We start from the raw sequence: 22,412 nt of genomic DNA, 5'->3' as shown, positions 1-22,412 counted from the left end.
AACAATTTATGAGTTTACCCTGTATAAGCTTTATACAGGGTAAAACGGATTTATTTGGGTTTAGACCCCATTGGGAGTTGAGCATCTGAGTGTTAGAGACAAGAACACTTCTGTAAGCTGCTTCCAGTTAAGTCTGCAGCTTTGGAGCAAGTGATTCAGATCCTGGGTTTTTGTTGGAGCAGACGGGCGTGTTTGGCTCAGCAAGACAGGGTGCTGGGGTCCCGAGCTGGCAGGGAAAGCAGGGCCAGAAGTAGTCTTGGCACCTCAGTTGGCAGTTCCTAAGGGGGGTTCTGTGATCCAACCCGTCACACTGGGCTTTTTGTGGCCTTGCCAATATTGGTGAAGTGTGTTTGATCTCACTGTAGGTGCATGTGTGCCCCATGCATGCGAGTTCAGAATCTATGAATAGCAGCATCTCAGCACTGCCGTTAGAGGAAATCTATTCTTTCTTCCCTTCTCATGACTACATTTTCTTGCTGCACCCCATCCTATCGAGCTGGAAATCTTCACCACCTTGCTCAACAAGATCAGAAGCTTGTTCATCCCTTCAGATCAAAACCACTCATTTCAGAGCCACTCATCTGCAGAGATGAGAATGGCCCAGCCAACCATATCTTAACCAACCCGGTCAACCTAGTCAATCTTATCCGTAACAGCTTTCCACCAGGGCCATACTGGACTAACTGGGGCTCATCTTCCAGAGCCTCCAGAAGTTAGTCTCCTTCCCAGTATCTCCCGAACATAGAATGTCTTATCCTCCTTTGGCCTTAGTTTCAAGACCTCCCACAGAAGCTCGTAGGAATGGGAATGAAGAACTCCTGAATAATGAAAAAGAGTTTGGTTCCAAACCACTGGACCAGTGCCCTTCAACTTCTCCCAGAGACCCATCATCATCATCATCATCATTTCCCAAGGAAGCAGTCTCTTTGGCTGCAGTACCAGCTCCAGATAATTTCGAGCTTTTTCAAGAACTGCTGCCTTGAATTGCTGACACTGAGGACTGGGACTCTTGTGATCAAGGAAAAGCCCCATAAATTAATGGTTATCCTCCACAGGGTAGCAATGCCTATCTATGAAAGCATTTTGGAGCCAGCTAAATATCTCTGGCAACCCCCTGCTATATTTACCCCAACTACAAAGCAAGCTAGAAAAAAAAAGATCCCAAATTCCAGAGAGGGGCTTCAAACAATTCTATACACATCCAATCCCTCAGTCTCTGGTGAACTGTGTGGTCTGGGAGAAAACTTGTCAGCCTAGCTTATCAAAGACTACTCCCAAAAAAGACCCCAGTTTGGCAGTGCACATTCCTTGGCCTGCGCTGCTTCCCGCAACCCCCATTGGCCTGGAGTGGCAAACCGCGGCCAGTGGGAGCCGCGATCGGCCGAACCTGTGGACACAGCAGGTAAACAAACTGGCCCAGCCCGCCAGAGTGCTTACCCTGGCAATCTGAATACCAAAGGTTGCCGATCACTGGGCTAATGCTTGGTTCCAACACCTAGAAAGCTCCTGTTCAAGAGGTAGAAGAGGTTCTATTACACAGTAGAAAGTCCTCAATATGACGTAACTTACCTGCAGTAATGCTCCAGGTTACAGATTTGGTGCATGTCCCAATAAATCTCCCCAACATCTGCAAATCTTCCACATTATTCTTTGACCCTAAAAAAGTTGGGTTTATCTCTAAGCTCTCTTAGGGTCAGCCTAAGGGCTGTAACAGCTTTCCACCAACCTGTAGAAGGGTACTTGGTGCTGTCACACCCAATCACTAAGAGGTTCCTCAAGGGTATAGTAACCTCTTCCCTCAACCTGTAATTGCCAGGATCACCTCTGGAGCCTTTTTGTAAAATCAGCATTACCTTAGCTACCTTCCAGTCGTCTGGTAGAGGCTGATTTAAGTGATGGGTTACATACCACAGTTAGTAGTTTTGCAGTTTCATATTGGAGTTCCTTCAGAACTCTTGGGTGAATACTATCTAGTCCTTGTGACTTATTACTGTTTAATTTATCCATTTGTTCCAAAGCCACTTCTGTTGACACCTGTTGACACCTTCAGACAGTTCCTCAGATTTGTTACCTAAAAAAATGGTTCAGGTGTGTAAAGGAATGCGAAGAATTCATTTAGTTTCTCCCCTCAACATCCTTGTCTTCCTTGAGTGGTCCTTTAGCACCTTCATCGTCCAGTGGCTCCACTGATTGTTTGGCAGGCTTCCTGCTTCTGATGTATTTAAAAAAAAATTGCTGTTGGTTTTTAAGATTTTTGCTAGTTAGTCTTCAAAATCTTTTTTTCTAAAATGTATGTAAGTGTAATATTTAAAAAGTTATGTATCTATATTGAAAATTATGTTCTTAAGGTAAGCCAGGCCACCAGGAGGTGACATGCCTTGGACAGGTTCCGTCAGGCAAGGAGTAATAGAAACTTTTCTTTCTGTGTATTGTCCGCTTCACAATGGAAGCCTACTTGTATTGAGCCTGATGCTAATGAAGAGACTGTGAAATCATGAGAGAAAATCTGTGTGGAAAAAAAAGAATCAACAAAGGGGTATCCTGTTTATGAGTAAAGACTTTTGGGGAATAACTGGGGCTTACTGAGGTACACCCTGGATTCTTCACCGAGGAATGAACTGTCAGTGTCTTCTGTCTTATGAAAGGAGGGTTATAGCCAACCTGGCTGGAAAACGCTGAGATGACTTTGTGTGAGCTAAACTTCATTAGACAGGAAAATATCTTGTTAATTAATCCTAGGCTGTAGAATGTGAGGTATGATTTTTTTTTTTACAAGTAACCAGTTGTTTCCAATACTTTTACTTGTGACCTTCTCAAATCTATTTTTTGTTAAATACTTATATTTGTTTTCACTATAAACATATCTAAGTGCAGTGTGTTAAGAGGAGATGTAACTAGTGTAGCTGGTGGTTCTGTTCCTTTTGGGAACAGCAAATCTCTGAATTCTGTGAGTGTCTATTGGACTGGAGGCTGGACAGTCCAGGGAGATGCTCAGAGGGCTCCGGTTTTGTAGAGTGCCTCTCACTAACCTGCAGAGTTATAGCGGAGCCTGCATAGGCTAAGAAGGGAGTGCTTGCATTACCTCTGGCCAGTGGAGTCAGGGAGCTGACGCATGGCAGGCACAGGCAAGGCTTCCTCATGCAAAGAACAGGTGGTACTGAATTCCTTCGTAACCCTGGGAGCTCCTGGGAAGCATCACAACAATCTTACTTCGTTTTAATATATTTTGATCCAGTTGTGCTTTTATGATGTATTTCAGGAGAGAGCCCTCAGGGAAGAGAGTTCTACATCTCAGTCTTCCAGCTTTACTCAACTTCTCAAAGTGAAAGACCAAGAAGAGCATCTGAAACATGAGATCAAGATGCACCAAGAGCTCTTGCAGCAGGAAAAGAAAAACTTGCAAGAATGTATGGAAAAGGTTGTCTGTGACTACACCGACTTTCTAAATATCTTCATTGTTCACTTAAAGATAAGGAATCATATTCTTTTCTATTAGATTCATTTGTTAAGAAGAGGTATACTCCACTTTGTGCTTACAGGACATGATCCAGCTCCCATTGAAGTCAACAGGAGTCTCTTCATTTATTTCAATGGGAAATGGAACAGATCTATAGTGCTCTGCCTTACTAATTGAAGGAAGGCCTAGTGGTAAGATTTATTTTTTCCATTTATGGTACTGCTGACCCAGCACCATGAATCAAAAGTGTACTGGTTCTTTCAGTTTGCAGCCATTTTATTTATTATTCAGAGATCACGGGCCTCCAGAAGCCATGACTCCAGACTCTCTCTCATGATCTGAAGTTGGAGTCATTTCTTCATGGCTGACTTTGCCATTCTGGAGTCACTGTGTTTTATCCCAGTTTTCCTGTGACTCCTGCTATATGCAGCTACCATCACAATACTTTCCCACTTTTCAGAAAGACAGAATATGCAGACATCTCCAGGGACGCTGTCACTGGCTTTTTGTTCAGCCAGTTGCGGAGGGTTGCCTTGAAATAATAGCACCCCTTTTTTTATTTTGCCATCAGACCGTGATATTCTAATGTGATCACATAGTAAGTAATTAATACCAAATAACCAAGTCCCTGGATTGAATCTTCTTTCTAGCTCTGAATTTTCATTGCTTATAGCTAAGGCTACATTTTAGTCATGGGTATTTTTAGTAAAAGTCATGGACGGGTCATGCTCAGTAAACAAAAATTTACAGCTCGTGACCTGTCTATGACTTTTACTATATACTCCTAACTAAACTGGGGCCGGGGGGCTGCAGGTGCTCTGGGGAGGCGGGCTGGGGGGCACAGCCTGGGACTCCCGCTGGTGCTAGGGAGGGAGGGTTGGCAGGACTGTCAGGCTCCTTACTCGGCTCGAACCGGCATGTCCCTGCAGTTCCTAGGGGGAGTGGCGTCCGGGGGGCTGTACGTGCTGCTCCTGCCACAAGCGCCGGCTCCGCAGCTCCCACTGGCAGGAAACCGCCAATGGGAGCTGCAGGGGTGGCGCCTGCAGGAGTGGGCAGCGCATGAAGCCCCCTGACCCTTCCACCTAGGAACTGCAAGGACATACTGGTGGGAGACCCCCCCCCCAAGTAAGCCCTGCCCTGTACCCTAGCCCCCTCCCCCAGCCCTGAGCCCCCTCCCACACACCCAAATTGCTGCTGCTGGCCCAGGAGCTGCCCGACTCGGGAAGCCCCTGGACCAGCACCGGCTGCTGCAGAAGTCACGGAGGTCACGGGATCCATGACTTCCATGTCAGATGCAGCCTTAATTATAGCTCTTGAAGAAAATCAGTGTTGATTTATTATTGGTGCAGCTAATGGCATTATGAGAACTGCTCCCTGCTATAATAAGGGTAACAGCAAATATCACTTCTAAGGAAGCTTTGAATATCACTTAACAAGTCTTTAGTCCTTCTGATATATTATTATTATTATCATAGTACCTAGTCATGGACCAAGTCCCCGTTGTGCTAGGTACTGTTTAAACACAAAATAAAAAGGAGGTATAGCAGCTCTCTGGGGATCCTAAGGGTATGTCTACACAGCTGCTGGGAGCAAGTCTTGCAGCCTGGGTTGACAGTCTCATGCTAGAGGGGCTTGAGCGAGCATGCTAAAAATAGCCTCCCTAGGCTTCAGAGCCTGCGCTCCAGCATGAGCTGGAACGTCTGTCTGCATTGCTATTTTTAGCATGCTAGTGTGGCCCCACTAGCACAAGTCTGTAGACTCAGACTGCAAGATTTGCTCCAAGCAGCTGTGTAGGCAGACCCTAAGTGTCCCAGTTGGATACCATGCAGCAGGTTTGTCTGAGCACAAAAATAGAGCTCTGATAACTGGCTAAACTGGCCCTGAGTTTGGTAATTAGCTGGCAAATAAACCCACTACTGCAAAGTAATTGTCATGTATAAAACCAAGCTGGAATGGGAAAGTAGTTCTGGATTCTCACGCCCCAGGCCAGCAGAACACAGACCTGTCACGGAGATGATGGGTTTATTTGGTAAAGTGGTTGTAAACTGTAGTTAGTTGAACATTCTGTTTAATTTGTAGTTCACCATAAACAGTGCTCCTAAAAGGTGGTCACAGACTGAAAGTAAAATCTGCTAATGCTGGCTACATGTTGGTAGGTGCATAATGAGAAAAACAATGTCTTTAGGTCTCAGAAGTGAGGAAGACCAAACTTTGATTGCAGATGCCTGATCCCAGAGAGCGATCCCAAGCTCAGAAATCAGTATCACCCTTTACTTAAATTAGGGCTACCATATGTCCGGATTTCCCCGGACATGTCCGGTTTTTCGGTCTATAAATAGCCGTCCAGGGGGGATTTTTAAAAATCTAAAAATGTCCGGGATTTCCCCCCGGTCGGCTATTTATGGACAGAAAAGCGGCGGCCAAGCGCCACTCGGCAGCCAAAGCCCCTTCCCGGCTCCCTCCATCCTCAGGTTCCCCCATCCGCTGAAGCCCCTGCAGCCTTACCACGCCGTCCAGCCCCGCAGCTGTCTTCTCCCTCCTCCCCTCCCCTGAACGCTCCACCCACCTGCTCCTTCCCTTCCTGCTTCCCGCGAATCAGATCTTCGCGGGAAGTCTGAAAAAAAGTAGGGGCAGGCGGGAGGCAGCAGCAGGTAAGCTGGGGCTGGGGCGGGGGGGGACGCGAGGAGGAGAGCTCTGGGGAGGCGCGGCCCTGGCCGAGCAGCTCCCTCCGGCCCGGGCCAAGTGGTGCCCGGCAGCCCCAGCGGCTCCGGCCCTGGCCCCAGCGGCTCCGGCCCAGCTTGGCTCGGGCCCCAGGGCACCGGCCCCAGTTCCAGCCGAGCACGCCAGCCCGGCCCCAGCCAAGCACCCCCGGCCGAGCACCCCCGGCCCCAGAAGCTCCAGCCCGGCTCGGGCCCTAGGGCGGTGGCCCCAGTTCCGGCCGAGCGCGCTGGGCCTGGCCCCAGCGGCTCCGGCCCAGCTCGGGCCCCAAGGCAGTGGCCACAGTTTTGGTTGAGCGCGCCAGCCCGGCCCCGGCTGAGCGGCGCTGGCCAAGCACCCCCGGTCCCAGCAGCTCTGGCTCGGGCCCTAGGGCAGCAGCCCAGGTTCCAGCCGAGCACGCCAGCCCAGCCCCAGCCGAGCACCTCCGGCCCAGCCCCAAGCCCTGCAACCCCGGCCCGAGCTCCGGCCGGAGCGCAGCCTCATTCCTGGGCTCTTTAAAGCCGGCTCTGGTCACGGGACAGGGAGGGAAGTTGGATGGGTCGGGAGTTCGGGGGGGGCAGGGGTGTGGAGAGGGGTTGGGACAATCAGGGACAGGGAGCAGGGGGGGTTAGATGGGTCTGGGGTTCTGGGGAGTCTGTCAGGGGGGTAGGGGTGTGGAGAGGGGTCAAGGCAGGCAGGGAGCAGAGGGGGTTGGATGCATCAGGAGTTCTGGGCGGTCCTGTCAGGGGGCGGGGAGCACTTGGATAAGGCATGGGAGTCCCAGGGGTCTGTCTGGGCGTGGGGGTGTGAATATGGGGCGGGGTGTGGATAAGCATCGGGGCAGTCAGGGGACAGGTAGTGTCCTAGGGGGGGCAGTTAGGGTGGGGGGTTCTCAGGAGGGGGTCAGTCAGGGGACAAGAAGCAGGGTGGCTTAGATAGGGGGTGGGTCCTAGGGGGTAGTTAGTGGCAGGGGTCCCAGGAGGGGGCAGTCAGGGGACAAGGAGCGGGGGGGGGGTTGGGAGTTCTGAGGGGGGCAGTCAGGGGGTGGGAAGTGGGAGGGAATGGATGGGGGCGGGGCTAGAGCAGGGCTCCTCCCCCCCATGTCCTCTTTTTTGCTTGTGAAAATATGGTAACCCTACTTAAATTGGAAATTGGTTTTTTTTAGATAAACAAACTATGGGAGTGGTGTAATCCCAAGTGTTCCAAAAGCTTACATAACAGGAAGCGTTTCTGTAAGCAGTCACTTGTATTTGAAATTGAAAAATATTCCAGTTTGTGTGTCCTTGTGTGTGTACATAGTTAGCATGCATATACATTTTTGTCTTTTATGATCTTGACCCCTGGCTTGTTCTTCTCACAGATTCATATTTTGGAACAAGGAAGCACATCTCTTGATTTAAATGTAGCAACAATATGTAGTCGAATAGCTGAAATGAAGGGTATGCTGGACAAAGAGGAACAGGATAATATTGAACTACAGAGAGATAAAGCTTTATTGGTAGATCTTGTATCTAGTTTACAAAACCAGGTAAATTGCTTTATCTAATCTATATGATGAAATCAGGAACCTTAAAACAAACATAGGGCCCAATCTAACTTTCATTGAAGTGAGTGGTAGACTGATGAACTGATTCAGTGCATTCCCACTGCCCCTGATAGGTAGGCCCTACCAAATTCATGACCATGAAAAACGCATCAAGGACCGTGAAATCTGGTCTTTTGTGTGCTTTTACCCTATATTATACAGATTTCACAGGGATGACCTGAGTTTCTCAAATTGGGGGTCCTGACCCAAAAGGGAGTTCCAGGGGGGTCACAAGGTTATTTTGGGGAGGTTGCACTATTGCCACCCTTACTTCTGCACTGCCTTCAGACCTGGGTGGCCAGAGAGCGGCAGCTGTTGGTCGGACACCCAGCTCTAAAGGCAGCGCCCCACCACCAGCAGCAATGCAGACGCAAGGGTGGCAATACCATACTATCCTTACTTCTGCGCTGCCTTCAGAGCTGGATGGCCGGAGAGTGATGGCTGCTGACTGAGGATCCAGCTCCAGAGGCAGTGCAGAAGGGTGGCAACCCCATACTATGCCATCCTTACTTCTGCATTGCTGCTGGTGGCAGCTCAGCCTTCAGAGCTGGGCTCCCAGCCAGCAGCCACCGTTTCCCAGTTGCCCAGCTCTGAAAGCAGCGCCGCCGCCATCAGCAGCGCAGAAGTAAGGGTAGCAGTACTGCAACCCCCACCTACAATAACCTTGCGACCTCCCCACACACACCCACACACACAACTCCCTTTTGAGTCAGGACCCCTACAAATTACAACACTGAAATAGCTGAAATAATGAAATTTACTATTTTTAAAATCCTATGCCCATGAAATCGATGAAAATGGACAGTGAATTTGGTAGGACCACACTGATAGGGCATCTGGAAAGCCCCTGGCAGAGGTTCATACTTTCCCCCCTCACTAAAACTTCAAATGAGGATGAAGTTGAAAGCCCTACTTTCCCTTTCCCTGGGGGAAATCCCCCCTAAGTACAGAAGACCATAAATCTATCCTTTAGTATTATAATTGCATCCGTTACATGAACTACGCTGTGACTGTTGTCTGTTGTAACTTGTAACATAGACATTTCCTAGGAACCTGTGTTTCTTTATTTTTCAGAACTGTGCTAAACACCAAGTATACTTTGGATACAAAAATAAACAGCAAAAGAACTTAGAAAAAGTGAAAATGAAAACTACATTGAGTTTTTTATTCTCATTTTGAATATTCCACTGAATATGAATGTAAGGGAGTAAATTATAAGTGTGGTGCCCTCAAGTATAACTTAATATTTTCCCAATCTCCTATTGGAAAAAAGTAATCAAAGCATGACCTTGGCATTTCCAGCCAAAGTATGTGACTAAAGATATGTCTACACAGCAAAAAAAAAAAAAAAAAAAAAAGAAAGAAAAATCACAGCTGGCCCGTGCCAGCTGGCTCGGGCTCAGGCTGTGGGGGTGTTTCATTGCTGTATAGATTTCTGGCTTGGGCTGGAGCCTCAGCTCTCAGAGATTCCCATCCTACAGGGTCTTAGAGCCTGGGCTCCAGCCCAAGCCCAAAGGCCTAGACAGCAATGAAATAGCCCCACAGCCCAAGCTTCATGAGCCTGAGTCGACTTGCACAGGCCAGCCGCAGGTTTTTCTTTGCTGTGTAGACATATCCTTGGAGTCTCTTGTCCCCCCTATTGGTGGTAGATCTAATTTTTGGCAATCCTAACAGGAGTTAAGTCTCATCTACATTCATTGTGGACTGCCATTTTGCTCATGCAGTCTCTTCATGCCTATGCTGCAGCTTCATCCTGGTATGTGATCTTTCAGCCCAGGGGACTGACAAACAGTGTTGATATTTTATTGTCATCCTTAGGACTGAGTTGTGAACCATGCATCACAATCCCTCAGTATTAACTGTGGGAAGTTAATGGGATTTAAGGGTACTCAGCATCCTGTAGAATCTTGCCCTTAATCTCTCTGCAGAATGGATTTAAGGTTGATCACAAATGACAAACAAACAGAGATCCACTTAAGGCTCTCACTAAACCGAATGGTGTCATTTTGGTATACGTATCATCAGATGACAAAAAAATAGCCTGTGAAATGTACTAAATATCTCTAACAAAACTGAATCATTGTCTTTGATTACTCTGTGTTTTAAAAACAGAGCAATCTCAACTGTGTACATATCTAGCCAATACCTCATAAGACTTTAAAAATCTTAACTCACTTGCTTTTGGTTTTGTTCCATCTGGCTTCCTTTTTCAACTGACAATATTTTCCCCATTACAGCTTGTTGGGAGGGACAGTGAACTCTCGCAAACATCTACTAAGATGCTGCAGCTTGATCAGGATATTTCAGCACTGAAAACAAAGCATGTGTTACGTCAGTCTCTTCAGTCAGAAAAATGGCAGGAAATCTCCAAAATGGCAAGCTCGATGAGGAAACTTACCAAATCAATGACAGATGTAGCAGATAGCATGGGGAAATATTAGGTTGGGTGACACAATTAGAGGTGCTATGCTGTAGATAGAAAATTAATCCTTTAAGTACAACATGACTTTAATTTCAGTGGGCTAGTCATCTTTATGATCACTTTTGTTTTTAACAAAATTGATTTCAGAGATTTAAAATGCTATGAAAATACTTGTAATGGAGCAGTTTCTTTTTCACTGTACCACATAGACATGAGATTGTCTTATGAAGCCAATAAATAATATAGATTTGGTTCCTTAAATGTATTTGAAATCTAATAAGTGTAGATCTAGCTTTGGTGATTGCCAATTGTTGTAATTTTGGTGAGTAAAATGTTACTCAGTTTCTCTTTACACGGTAATGAATAAGAGTTCTTGTGTGAAAAAATGAGTGATATGTGAGTGAAAAAGATTTCATCCATAATAGGGCTTCATAAAAATATGAATAAAATAACCTATTTTTCAGCAGATTTAATGGATTTAAATTTAATCCATATCTCTTAGACAGCTTTCAAAATCTCATCCTATATTTTTTAAAAAGCAAATGTACTAATTGTGCTCTATTCAGTGAAACAGTTACATATAGAGAGGGGTTGCTCTGCTGTTTCACAAAATTTTGACTATATCCTGCCATTAGTGTGTTTTGAAATTTTTAATCCAAAATATCTATTCACATAAATTAGAGAGACAAGGTGGGTGAGGTAATATCTTTTATTGGACCAACTTCTGTTGGTGAGAGAGACAAGCTTTCAAGCTACACAGAGCTCTTCTTCAGGTCCTGAGATATTACCTCACCCACCTTCTCTCTAATATCCTAGGATCAACACAGCTACACCACCACTGCATATTGACTTAAATAGTACTTCTGTGCAGAGATCTACTCATAGAAGAATGTCTCCTTATTTGAAAAGATATGAAACACTGCAATCAATTTTTCTCACATTCAGCATACTGCTGTCACCCTTGCATAAGTAGTAAACTCTTCTGTGCAGTCAAAAGAGATGTACAAATCACAAATGGGGCAGGCTTGCCGGAAAAAAACTATTCATATTTTACAATTATTCAAATTCAAAAGCAGCAGCCTATGCATATTAAAAGGAACTTTTTTTTTTCAAATGTATATAAATTAAGGCTGGCTTGGGCAAATCTGGCACTTTCAAGTTTTGTCTTCAAAAAACAAAGTTGAGCTGTAATATGAAATTTGTACTTTGCAATGTTCTAAAATATTTTCCAATAAACAATCATTTTTCTTACTTATAAATGTTCATTTTAGACTACTATCTATAATCATTTTCATTTAGTTCCATTATTTTTTCTTAAAACTAAAATGTTACAGGTTGTTGTTAGGTCCACAAATAAGGGTTCAAAACGTTCTTTAGCTCATGTTACCTTATTGCCCTGTTATCTTTACTCTCTTATTTTAGCCCTCCAACAAGTTCAAGCCTGTAATGTGCTGAGTGCTAGTGCTGGCTGAATAACAGATTTTTCAGTTTGCTGGCAATTCCAAAACACATACAAATTTTGTTTCAGGTTGACCCAAAACACAATATTTTTGTTTCAATTCCTTATTTTATATTTTGGCAAACCAAAAAGTCAAAAAATTCATTTCAGGTCAAACAAAACACTTTGACCTGAAGCATATGTTTAGATGTTTGTTTATATTTTGAAACATTTTAACATGTTAAAATAAAACTGAAGGAAATTTCAAAATGAAAAGTTGTTTCAAATAAAAAAATGGAAACATTTTGTTTAGAAAATGTCAAAACTGTTTTGATTTTTTGGGGAATTTTTAAAAGTCTTTTTTTTTAATCAAAACAATATGCAAAATTGACACAGATTTGCAAAGTGTTTCGGTGTCACCAAATCTACTTTTTTTTTTTTTTTTTCCCTTGCGCAGTTCTGAATGCTCTCAACTCCCATCGTGCTCAGGTGAGGTCCACAATCATGAACAGTCTCTATCTAACAAATGTATATATAAGAAAGAGGCAACACCTAATTTCATTATTTCCCAGTGTCATATTAATTACGAAGAAAAAAGAAACAAGATTACCGCGGATAGTGGAGTCAGAAAATATTCTGGTATTAGCATAAACTGAAGCAAATGTGCAGTCTGCCTCAAACTATGTACTAACAATCTCCATTCTTGAATACACTCACACTTAAATGGGCCCCAGCTACCATTTTACACTAAAGCATATAGGTACACAGAGTGGTGTCCTGACAAACTTTCCATTTTTAGTTAAGATGCTAAATTTGGGTGCTCAGAGAGGCTAGTGTACAGCATAACATCACAGAGTAAAGAAGCTGTGGTTTTGTTAAATAGGTGTGGTGATTGGATAGTGTTTTATAGACATTACAATAGCTCCACTAAGGGGATTAAATTAGGAGAGTGGCCTTGTCAACAAGCACCGGAAGGAGAATGACTTTCTCTTGACTCTCTGAGCTATTTTACTGGCTATCCATCTCAGCTGAAATAAATGCAATGTAAAGGGGTTACTTTTTTGATGTACACAATGCATAACCATTGAAAGGTGGGGTGGGAGAATAGTGTTTCCAAACATAGTTTACTAAACATAGAATAGAAATTGAAGACCAAGATAATCTAGGCCATCCCCTGCCACTACAGGATTTTACCAACACTCTATTTTTGAATGCGTTGTTCTGCCTTAGTTTTAAAGTACACAAGTGATGGGACTTTCACCATTTTCTATGAGAAATAAACTACATTTGAAAACAGTGTTTAAAATAGTTCACAAATGTAGATTTCCCTCAGTCCCATCTTGAACAAGACTAGAGGAGCTGATCTGGATGGAGCCTAACAGAGTTCCCATCCTTGTCACTAGTACTTGACTCCTAGCCTTACAGTTTTCTTCAAAAATTGTTTTGAACACCCTGTACACAGCAGCCATCTAACAGTGTTTAAGATCAATGTAGTGGAAATTATGTGTAACCCCATTTTATTAACATTTTTCAAATAGAACTCCTTCTGTTGTGTGAAAAGGCCTATTTCATTTCACTTTTAGGAAATGTTTTCCTAGTATTCAGTCTAAATTTTCTGTTGCTTAATTTTATTGTATACCTATTTTTAAACTTTATACTGTACATGTATTCTTCTTTCTTGGTGAGCAGTACTAAAAATGAGGAGCTTTCGAAAGCCCCATTCCTGCAAAAACATAAAATTGAACATTATGAATAGATTACATGGGACAGCTCATGTGCATAAATATTTTCAGGATTGAGGCCTAAATCGGTCATTGCTGACTAACTTCGGTGTTCCAGCCTGGATGCCTATTGGCATATTTTATATGTTTAATTTGAATCATTTGGTCTTAAAGAGTCACTGGCAACTTAAAAAAAATTTTTTTTTTCTTACTATTGTTACTTGTAGCACGTAAGATGACTGTAACTGAAAGAAATTAGAAATATATGTTCTTTTTTCATTTTGTTCACTTTGTGCATTTAATAGCACTACATAGAATCACTTCCACTGTTTTCACCACAGTCATTTCCCCCCCCCGTGGTTTGTGTGAGTCTTTCACATAGCAATAAGGGAGAAAACTTAAAAAAAAATGTGAATGTAAAACCACCCAAGCTGACAGTGACACTCAGTAAAGTGTCATACATTAAATTACTTTTTAAGGAACACTGTCACCATGAGATTTTGAAAATTTTGCCATCAAACACCTAAGTGACTTATGAAAATGGAACTTATGCTCCTAAGTCACTTAGGGTGCAGATCCTCAAAAGTAGTTAGGCACCTAAGTACCTTTGAGGATCTGGGCTTTATGCTCCTAAGTCCTACTGAAAGTGCTTCAGTGATTTAGAAGTATGTCCCATTTTCAAAAGTGACATAGACCCATACTGCCACATTTTAAAGATGCCTAAAGAGAGAGACATGTTGTGGGAGTTAGGTCCCCGGGACATTTAAAAATGGGACTTATGTTCTTAAGTACCTTATGCACTTTTGAAAATTTAACCCCTGACTAATTTTTTAAAATAGTTCCAGGTACATCTGCCTCTGAATCCCCTGCCCTGCCAGTTAATCAGATTTTTTTAAAAGAGGAAAATCTATTCCCTGTTGCGGAGTGAAAGACTGGGAGAAACTGACTATGTACAGAGTATAATCGTGGGGGAGGGAGGAACAGCAATGTATTTCTCTAATCTCTTTCAGTTACAGCCATTTTAGGTGTTACTTGTAACAATAATAAATAAATAAAAATCCTACAGGAGTGATTTATAAATTGATAATATCTCTTTAACACATTCATTAAAAAAATCTTAGAATTCATGTTCAGTATGTCATTAAACAAAGATGTGTAGTTTACGTAGCTTAAAATAGATTGAGAAAGCAGGTAAAATGCCAGCTCTACTCCCTGCACAGGTCCCTTGGAGGCAGATTTGCTCTATAAGAGGACATTGGGGTGGTTTCCAGATAGAAGACTTCTGTCCAGTAACACTATTTTCATCTTGTTGGTTTTTTTAACCCAGGCCTGGAGATTCCAGGGCTTCCCAGCCGTCACTCAAGGCCGGAGTGATACCCCCATGGTGCAAGCACCTGTGGGGCGGGGACGGCGGCGAGGCCGGTCTGCCTGTTCCAGGTGAACAGCATTAGTGTAGCACGCCGGCTCGCTGCCGTCTCTACTCGGGTCTGACCGCCAGGGGGCGTGCGGCTGCGGCTGCCGGACTCCAGGGGAGGAGGCGGGGGCAGCGGGGAAAGAGGTAACTAGAGGCCACTTGCGGCGGCTACCGCAGTAGCGCTGAGCCTTTCCCACTGGATACTGTGCGGTGCAGGTGGGTGCCAGGCAGCGGCTCCTTCTCAACTTCGACCCGGCCTTACCGTCTCCTGGACAATGGAGGCGCAGCAGGCACAAGGTTAGTCCCTGGGAGGGCAGCAGAGTCCGCAGGAGGCGAGCTTTGGGGGTTGTTCTGGGGAGTCACTTTGTATTTTGCTCTCTTCGCTTTTCCGTCCTGGTGCAGCAGGTCCAGGCTCCAGAGGGGGGAAATTTCATTCCCCCGGACCCAGGGACATGCAGCGCAGCCTTGGGGGCTCTTTTTGAATAAGGGATGTTCCTTAGACTACAGAGATTATACAGCCTCCCTGTCCCCACCCCTGCAAACAAACCAACAAACCCCCTCCCTGCAAGTAAATCAACTTTGAGTGAGCACCTGAGGGCAAGGGGAGGTTATTTCTGGTGTGTTTGTGTTTCTCCCTTTTCTTGGGGGAGAGGGCCCTCCTCGTGCCCCCTTAACGCAACACTGCAGGTTGAATGTAGAAATAGATTTGGGTTGGTTTAAAACAGAATTGGAGAGATTTGGTTTGATTTATGTGAGGGGGAAACCAGGGAAATGAGACTTTCCTAAAGCACTGACTCTGTTCCCTCTCTTCTCAGTGTTAAAAACCTTTCTATACAAGAAATGTTTTCTGTTTGTTTTTCTTTCCTTCTCGCTATAATTTGCTGGAGTCTGCATTATCCTATACTGTACTAAATATAATAAAACATGTTCCTTACCTCGCTCTCCAGCTTCCAGACCATTGTGTGGCTTCCTTTATTCCTTTCACAAATAAATCATTTGTACTTTAGTCTATTTTTTATTAATCTGTTCACTGGAACTTTAAAGGTAAATAAAAGCCTGTTGGCCACAATACTAAACACATCCATATTTTCTGTGTTTGGGGGATGGTGAATGAAGCCTATTTTGTTGAATAATTACAGATTTTATTTACCATTTAGAGATTAAACAGTTCTCAAAGTAAATTGTGGGCTTTTGTCACTAATGACATGCGTGTCTGCCTTGTTTAAAAGCATCCCCGGGGTGCCGAGGGTATTGCATCTCTCTCCAAGGCTTTGTAGGGATTGCTGTGTGTAACAGGATCCAGAATGTAGAGGGTGTCTTGAGAGCTCCTTGAAAAAATCTCTCCCCATCTTCTTGTCCTGGTTCCAGTTCTATTTCTTCTGGGATCAACATTTTACACTCTTGCAACTCTAATTTCTGCTTTTCCTTTCACTATTTCTATGCATCCCCATAGATGCAATAAATGTAGTACAGCAACATATTAACAGAGACCTTTTAAAAAGCAAAGCACTATGTTTGTTTAAAACTATATAAAACAATCCTCTGTTTAAACTAGAGCCTTCTCATTCACAGTTCACTTCTTTCTGAGCTTTCTCCACATAGAGAAATTATAATCCTGGTCTTGTGACATTAGCAGTGTGTCACAATAGGCCAGATCATGCCACTGTTTTTTAAACAGATCTTGATTGCGGTCAGTGGGGAGTTCTATTTAAAAACTGATCGCCTAATATGGCCCAAGATATTTTTGTTAGGTTTTTATTTATACAGTTTTAGTAAATATTTGTTAATAAATAAACTTACTGGTAGTATTTAATTTTATTTCTTAATTATCTCAGGGTCCAATTATATAAAGTTTAATTTACACTGGATGAAATTCACAACTGTGCAAAAAGCCAGTTTATTTTGAAGGCTTATGCAGGATTTAAAAGGTGCCTGGGGCCAGCATAAGGCCTTCTGCACGGGGATGAATTTCACTCACCTTCTAACTCCCATTGGCTTTCTTGGGAGTTGTGGAATCTCGGCATGTGGTGGGGCAGGGCTCTTAAAACACAAGGGCAAGTATTATCATTTCACTGAGAGTGGCATGTTTAGAAAACACCATTTAATGGGGGTGGACAGAGAAACGGAAGGATGAAATTTACTGAAGTAAATATAGGCCGCATTGATACTTACCAGAATTGTATTAAACAGGTGCCCCAAAGGAAGGCAAAATGTTGGTTGTGAACAGGACTGTATGTATTTTCTTGGAATAACATAATGGGGAATTTGGCCTCTGTTTCTTTTTTAAAGAAAAGGGTAAAATGTCATTGTAGTTACATGTTTGGTGCCTGCTGAGGAGCAGGAATTCACATGTTCTGTAGGCTGCTATTACAGAAGCTGATTGACAAAATTAATGGATTTATATAGCTCAGCTCCTGGACTTGTCTAATGCTCTACATTGAGGTTGCAGTGTAATGTAGTTTTATTTTGGATCCCTGTTTCCTAAATATATCTTTTCAAATACCATGTTAGGTGATCCTGTTCTTCAAAGAGCTTGATATGACAGCATTACTTATTCTTTTACTGCTTTGTAGGATTTGTGTAAACTGTCCAATTTGTCAATTACACAGTGAAATATTTTCTCTCTAATTAAAAAGATTGTGTTCATGGGACAGTTTAAAAAGTCAGCGCAATAATATGTATTGCTAAAGTATATTTCAGCCAGCAGCTCTTTGTAGCATCCCCCTGCTGCCATTGCTGCCACAGAAGAGATTGTCCTTGTCAAACTGGCCTTTTACTATGCCCGTTAGTAGTGTGAATGCATGTTGGGTACGGAGATTAAATTAAGCCACTTCATGTTGCTTAGTTTTGTTCTGTTCATGGTTCATTTTTAGCCCTGAGTTTGTCTGGATCTTAGTGCACAGATACCTTTTTCATAACCAGAATATAAAATGTATTGCAGTTAATTAATCAGAAAACAGGTGTGGGATGTCCCAAGGTTTCACCCATTTCTTTTTAGGTTACATTTTTCCACTGTTTTCTCACTTGTATCTTTTGTGTCTCATTCTCTCTCAGGACAGTGTCCGCGGTGTTAACATCACTGGAAGATTTTTTTTTTTTAACATGCAAATAGGGCCCATGCTAAAGGTTCATGGGACTTTTATATCTGGAAATCTTTTCTTCTGAGATCTCCCTCCTCTCTGTCTGACCTAACTCTTAACCCTCATTACTGCAGTTATAGACTTCAGTCTAATCAGCAGCAGAGAGAACTGAACCTCCATGCTTTTAGCACAGTGGGATTCAATTAAAGACACTTAAATACTGGTCAGAAAACTGAGTATTTTTGGTCATATTATCTTCTGCAGTTTTTCAGAACATTGCTACTACTTCGTTAGTTACTTGCTATAGCTGTTTACTTTGAAATCAATGGATTTTTTCAAAGTAATCTGATTGATCAGATCAACATGCACTGCTGGGGCAGGGGACGGGGGGACGACTGCATTCTGACTGAAAGAAAGGTAAATGCTAAAAATTTGCAAGCAGTCACAAATGCCCCATTATTTAACAACTTTCAAGAAATTAAATGACTTTTCACCTGTTTCAAAAATTTCTTTCTACACTATCTAGTTCTTTGTGCCATTTTATGTTGCCATGGTGTGGGGTGACATAAATTAGTAAAATGTGCAATAAGTCAAGAAATACATACATAGCCCTTTTCTCTCCCACCCCACCATGTATATTAATATAAAATGTAGCAGGGGAAAGGGAGTTGGCCACCATCTTCAGTCTATCTGCAAATCAGCATGTACTATTATTTGCAAAAAGTCTGAATTAAATTCAGACTTTTGATGGGCTTTGTGAATTTTCATGAAACTTCAAAAAACCCTTTTATTAATAATTATTTGCATTGTGGTAGTTCCTGGTGGCCTCCGCTAAGCTCAGGACTCCATTTTGTTAGGCACTGTATGAACACATACATCATCAGTAAGAGACAGTCTGTGCCCCAAAGACCTTACAAACTAAATCCCTAATCCCATGCTTATCTTTAAGCACTAGAGAAGTACCATTGACTTAACTTTAAGCACACAAGTAATCTCATTTAAGCGCACAAAAGTATTTGCGGGATTTGGGGCCAAGACAATGGGAGGGAGGATGGGAGAAATTATTATTAAAATACATAATTAGATCCTTATTTTCAATTTAAGCAAATATTAACTAATAAGAGCCCATATAAAACTAGAAAGAGCTGCAGGTTTATTCAAATAATAAACATCATCATGAAATACAAACCTCTTTCTTCTCCCAATCTTTGAGCCTCTGTCTGCTTTTTATCTTTCATTACTTGCAGTCTGAATAAGCATAGGGCTGATGCTGGGAACCTCCCATTCAGTAAAGGCAATGCTAAGTGCTGAAAATACCATAGAATGCTTAATACCTATTTTCCAAATAGTCTGGCTTCAGAAATAAGCATATTTTCAGAGATCGAGGAGTCTGGGGAGAGGGACTTGTGTCTAGAGGGTCAGGCCTGCTTAGCCACCTACAGTTCCACTCATGCAACACCAGTCTTATTGTTTTGTTCCAACCCAGTTCACCTTCCCATCCTAAGATCCTAAATCTCCTGAAATTACACTGTTCCATGAATCCCCTCTCCCTAAACTGAGCAGCCTACTTTCCCTTCTCTCCTACCTTTTAACATAGCTTGTACATAGCCTTCTACCTCTACAGTCCTCTCTTGGTTTCTTTTCTGATGGGACTTTGTTTCTGGTTCAGCTGTGTGCAGTTTGATGTCTTCTGGCATTGCATATGCCCCAGAATCTTTTGCACAGGCTGCTGTGGCACTTCCATGTAAGCATTTTGGCAACTGATGCAAAAGATTTTTTTGGGGTACATGAAGGTACTAGACAGGAAACAAGAAAGCCCCTTCATAACACAAGCTGGATAAGAGCAAGGAAAAATGGCACTAACTACAGTGAGGTGCTGCCTGAATTTTAAAGAGGGGTTTCCTTTAATATTTGCCAACTCAGCTGGTGATACATGTGACATCCCCTGGGCAGAAGACTTCCCCTACCCCAATTGTTCTGTGTTCTCCCCACAGCACATGAATCAATTCCATTCTCTCTCTCCACCCACATCCCATTAATTCAGTATTCTTTTCCCACCCCCAAATGCATCAATCCTTCCACCCTACCTCTCTAGACTCATCATGCTTCTTGCCCACCACAATATCTCATGGAGGTTCGAAGTTGCTCACCTGACCTGGCATCTCTCTTCCTTACAGCAGTGGTGGAAGTGTCCTGTAGCCTCTGGTAGGCAGGGCAGCCATCTCACAGCTCCCACCAAGTATGCAGTGAGGAGTGGGTCCCATTTGGTGGTGGGTTTGAATGTCTATTGGAAAGTGTTCTCTTTAGTGCCTGAGGTGGATGGGACTCCTGGTCAATGGAGTGGCAGGTTGGCCTGCCTCCTCCTTCCTCCGCCTCACATCTGGAGTGACTGGCAGAAAAAAGTGTGAGGACTACATCATGCCTCTCCCTGTACTCCTAGCAGTGAGGGTGGGCTTTTGAAGGCAGTGCCTCTTGCAGCAGCTGTTGTGGCTTCAGCACTAGTAGGTACACCCTGGCCATGGCAACTGCCTGAGGGGACTAAGCCAGCTGCTGCTCCCATTTCCTAAAGGGGGCTGGAAACTTTAACAAGCAGAGTTGGCCTTCCCATTTTTAAGCCGTTTGCAAAACTGTTTTTTTTCTGCCCCAAATGTAATCAACCCTGTGGACAATGACCACCCTATTATGAACAGGGCCTGCCTGAGGAGCGTGAGTGGGCTGGTGAAATCCATCTTTGAGAGACATCCCAACCTTTACAGACATGTTATATAAAGTGTGCGTAGTGTGTGAGAGAGAGGATAGTGAGGGTATCTAGCTTCCCCACCCAGCCTCCTGATGCAGAAGGGCAGCCCCCAGCTACTTGTTCCTTTTAACCTTAGTGAGTGGTTTACACTCCTGAGGCTGCTTTCATAAGGAAGAAGGCTGGGTATACAGGGTTTTTTGGTCTGGGTTTTAATGAATGCTGAGATTTCTCTTCATGGGGCTCAGAGGTCAGCTCTGTTAACCTTGGGCATGCATGATTCCCTGTGAGCTCTCTCCAGCTCCTCATTGCCTAGCTGGAAAGAAAGCAGGAGAAAGGGTACTGCAAAAGGTCCTCCAGGTGGTGGGAGAATTGAAAAGGGAAGTGGTAGTTAGCATATTTTCCCCTAAAACTGGATGTCTTGGCTGCTGTGTTAATAACATCACATGAATATGGGGTGAGGTGAAATCGGTGGGGCTGTGATTTATAAGAATTGAATTTTAAAATATTTATCAAGATGGCCTAAAGCCTGAGAGCTGGTCTTTTATCTTTTATCCTTTTTGTACAACTCAGAAGAAAAAATAGAACTAGAGCAAGATACCAGTGATTATCCTTGGATTTTAAGCAAATAAATGTCAATAAACCAAATGCGGTACTTTTCTTGCAAGCTTTTGAAACTGTGCAGGCTTTTCAGTGTGGCTAAAGCACTTGTCACAGAAGTAAGTTCAATTTTCTGAAGCTGAAGAAATTTGAGCAGGATAATGCTAATCCTGGGCAATAAGAATATAATGTGGTTGGATACCAGATATAAACAGACTCCCCCCATCTTAAATGGATTGCCAGTTATACAAGACTTTGCAACTTTGCCAATTTTATAAACAAAGATGATGATGGAGAGAAACCGAATGCGCTCATAAATGTGGACTGTAATTGTTCTCTGGTATTTTATTATTACTTTCCACTGGAAATACTGATCATAAGAGCTCTTTCTGGGGAGGCAGTGCAAATATATGTGCTTAGTCAGTGTAGTTTAATAGAAAGCTTGCTTGATACCCAACTAATGTGCCTCACAAATCAATAAAGTATAGAAATGTTAGCACTCAGTGTTTTTGAGGAATTTTGTTTCAGGCCTCCTACTGCTTAAAGGTAGATTACAACAGAGCAGGTTTGGTACTAGAATGCAAAGCTGTAGAAATATGTGGTTATGTTGTAGATGGCAGTATTTAGGAATTTGGATGCTTGTTGCTTAGCAGCATATTTGAAGGTAGAGTATTCCAGGAATCTTGGTTTAGAAAGAGCATATTCAATTTTCTGTTTCAAAAAGTGCCTGAATGGAAAATTAGATCTCTTATTTAACAGACATACTCTGTGCAGTAATATAGTAAAGGGGCTTGATCTGGGTAAGCTAGTTTTATTTGACTTTATTTAAATCTCATAGTAAAAAAAGTATGCACGTAAACGATTTAATTAAAAAAAGTAACTATTTCTTTTGTTGTACACTGCGCCTCTCTAAAAGTGGGCTCTTAGTTCAAAGAACTTGTTGAATGTATCTGACGCTGTAATGGGAGTCAAAAGGCCTGGGTTCTATTAGCAGATCAATTACTGACCTTAGATATGACTCTGGGCAAGTCACTTTGTCTATATGTGCCTTAATTTTCCTATCTGTAAAATACGAATAATGATACTTAATCCTCTTCATAAAGCGATTTGAGTTCTATGGGTGAAAAGCAGAACATAGTGACAAAGTATTATTATTGCAATACATTTTTATGTCCAGGACACAGTTACGTGTCACAGAAGATGTGACCAAGGTGTGACACAGTCTCTGTCTCAGATCCAAAATCTTTCTCATATTCTCCTT

General features: G+C 43.0%; 2 protein-coding genes across 8 annotated transcripts in view; both read left to right on the top strand.

Annotated features, from left to right (window-relative positions):
* Positions 1-11,412, top strand: part of LOC128835048 (golgin subfamily A member 6-like protein 26) — a 52,071-nt gene extending 40,659 nt beyond the window's left edge. For all 3 annotated transcript variants that reach the window (XM_054024360.1, XM_054024361.1, XM_054024362.1), the window contains 3 exons: positions 3,260-3,418; positions 7,515-7,682; positions 9,977-11,412. In XM_054024360.1, the coding sequence (XP_053880335.1) occupies positions 3,260-3,418; positions 7,515-7,682; positions 9,977-10,180 (531 nt within the window). In that variant the 3' untranslated portion in view covers positions 10,181-11,412. The remainder of the gene's footprint in view (positions 1-3,259; positions 3,419-7,514; positions 7,683-9,976) is intronic.
* Positions 11,413-14,897: 3,485 nt separating this feature from the next.
* Positions 14,898-22,412, top strand: part of TPD52L1 (TPD52 like 1) — a 112,936-nt gene continuing 105,421 nt past the window's right edge. For 2 of the 5 annotated variants that reach the window (XM_054022397.1, XM_054022396.1), the window contains exon 1: positions 14,898-15,031. In XM_054022397.1, coding sequence (XP_053878372.1) covers positions 15,010-15,031 — 22 coding nt within the window. In that variant the 5' untranslated portion in view covers positions 14,898-15,009. The remainder of the gene's footprint in view (positions 15,032-22,412) is intronic. The other 3 variants (XM_054022399.1, XM_054022395.1, XM_054022398.1) reach the window with 3 other exon arrangements.

This window comes from Malaclemys terrapin, chromosome 3, assembly GCF_027887155.1.
Source record: "Malaclemys terrapin pileata isolate rMalTer1 chromosome 3, rMalTer1.hap1, whole genome shotgun sequence".
Classification (NCBI taxonomy): domain Eukaryota; kingdom Metazoa; phylum Chordata; order Testudines; family Emydidae; genus Malaclemys; species Malaclemys terrapin.
Note: the sequence above shows the minus strand (reverse complement) of the source record. Positions and strands in the feature narration are given on the sequence as shown.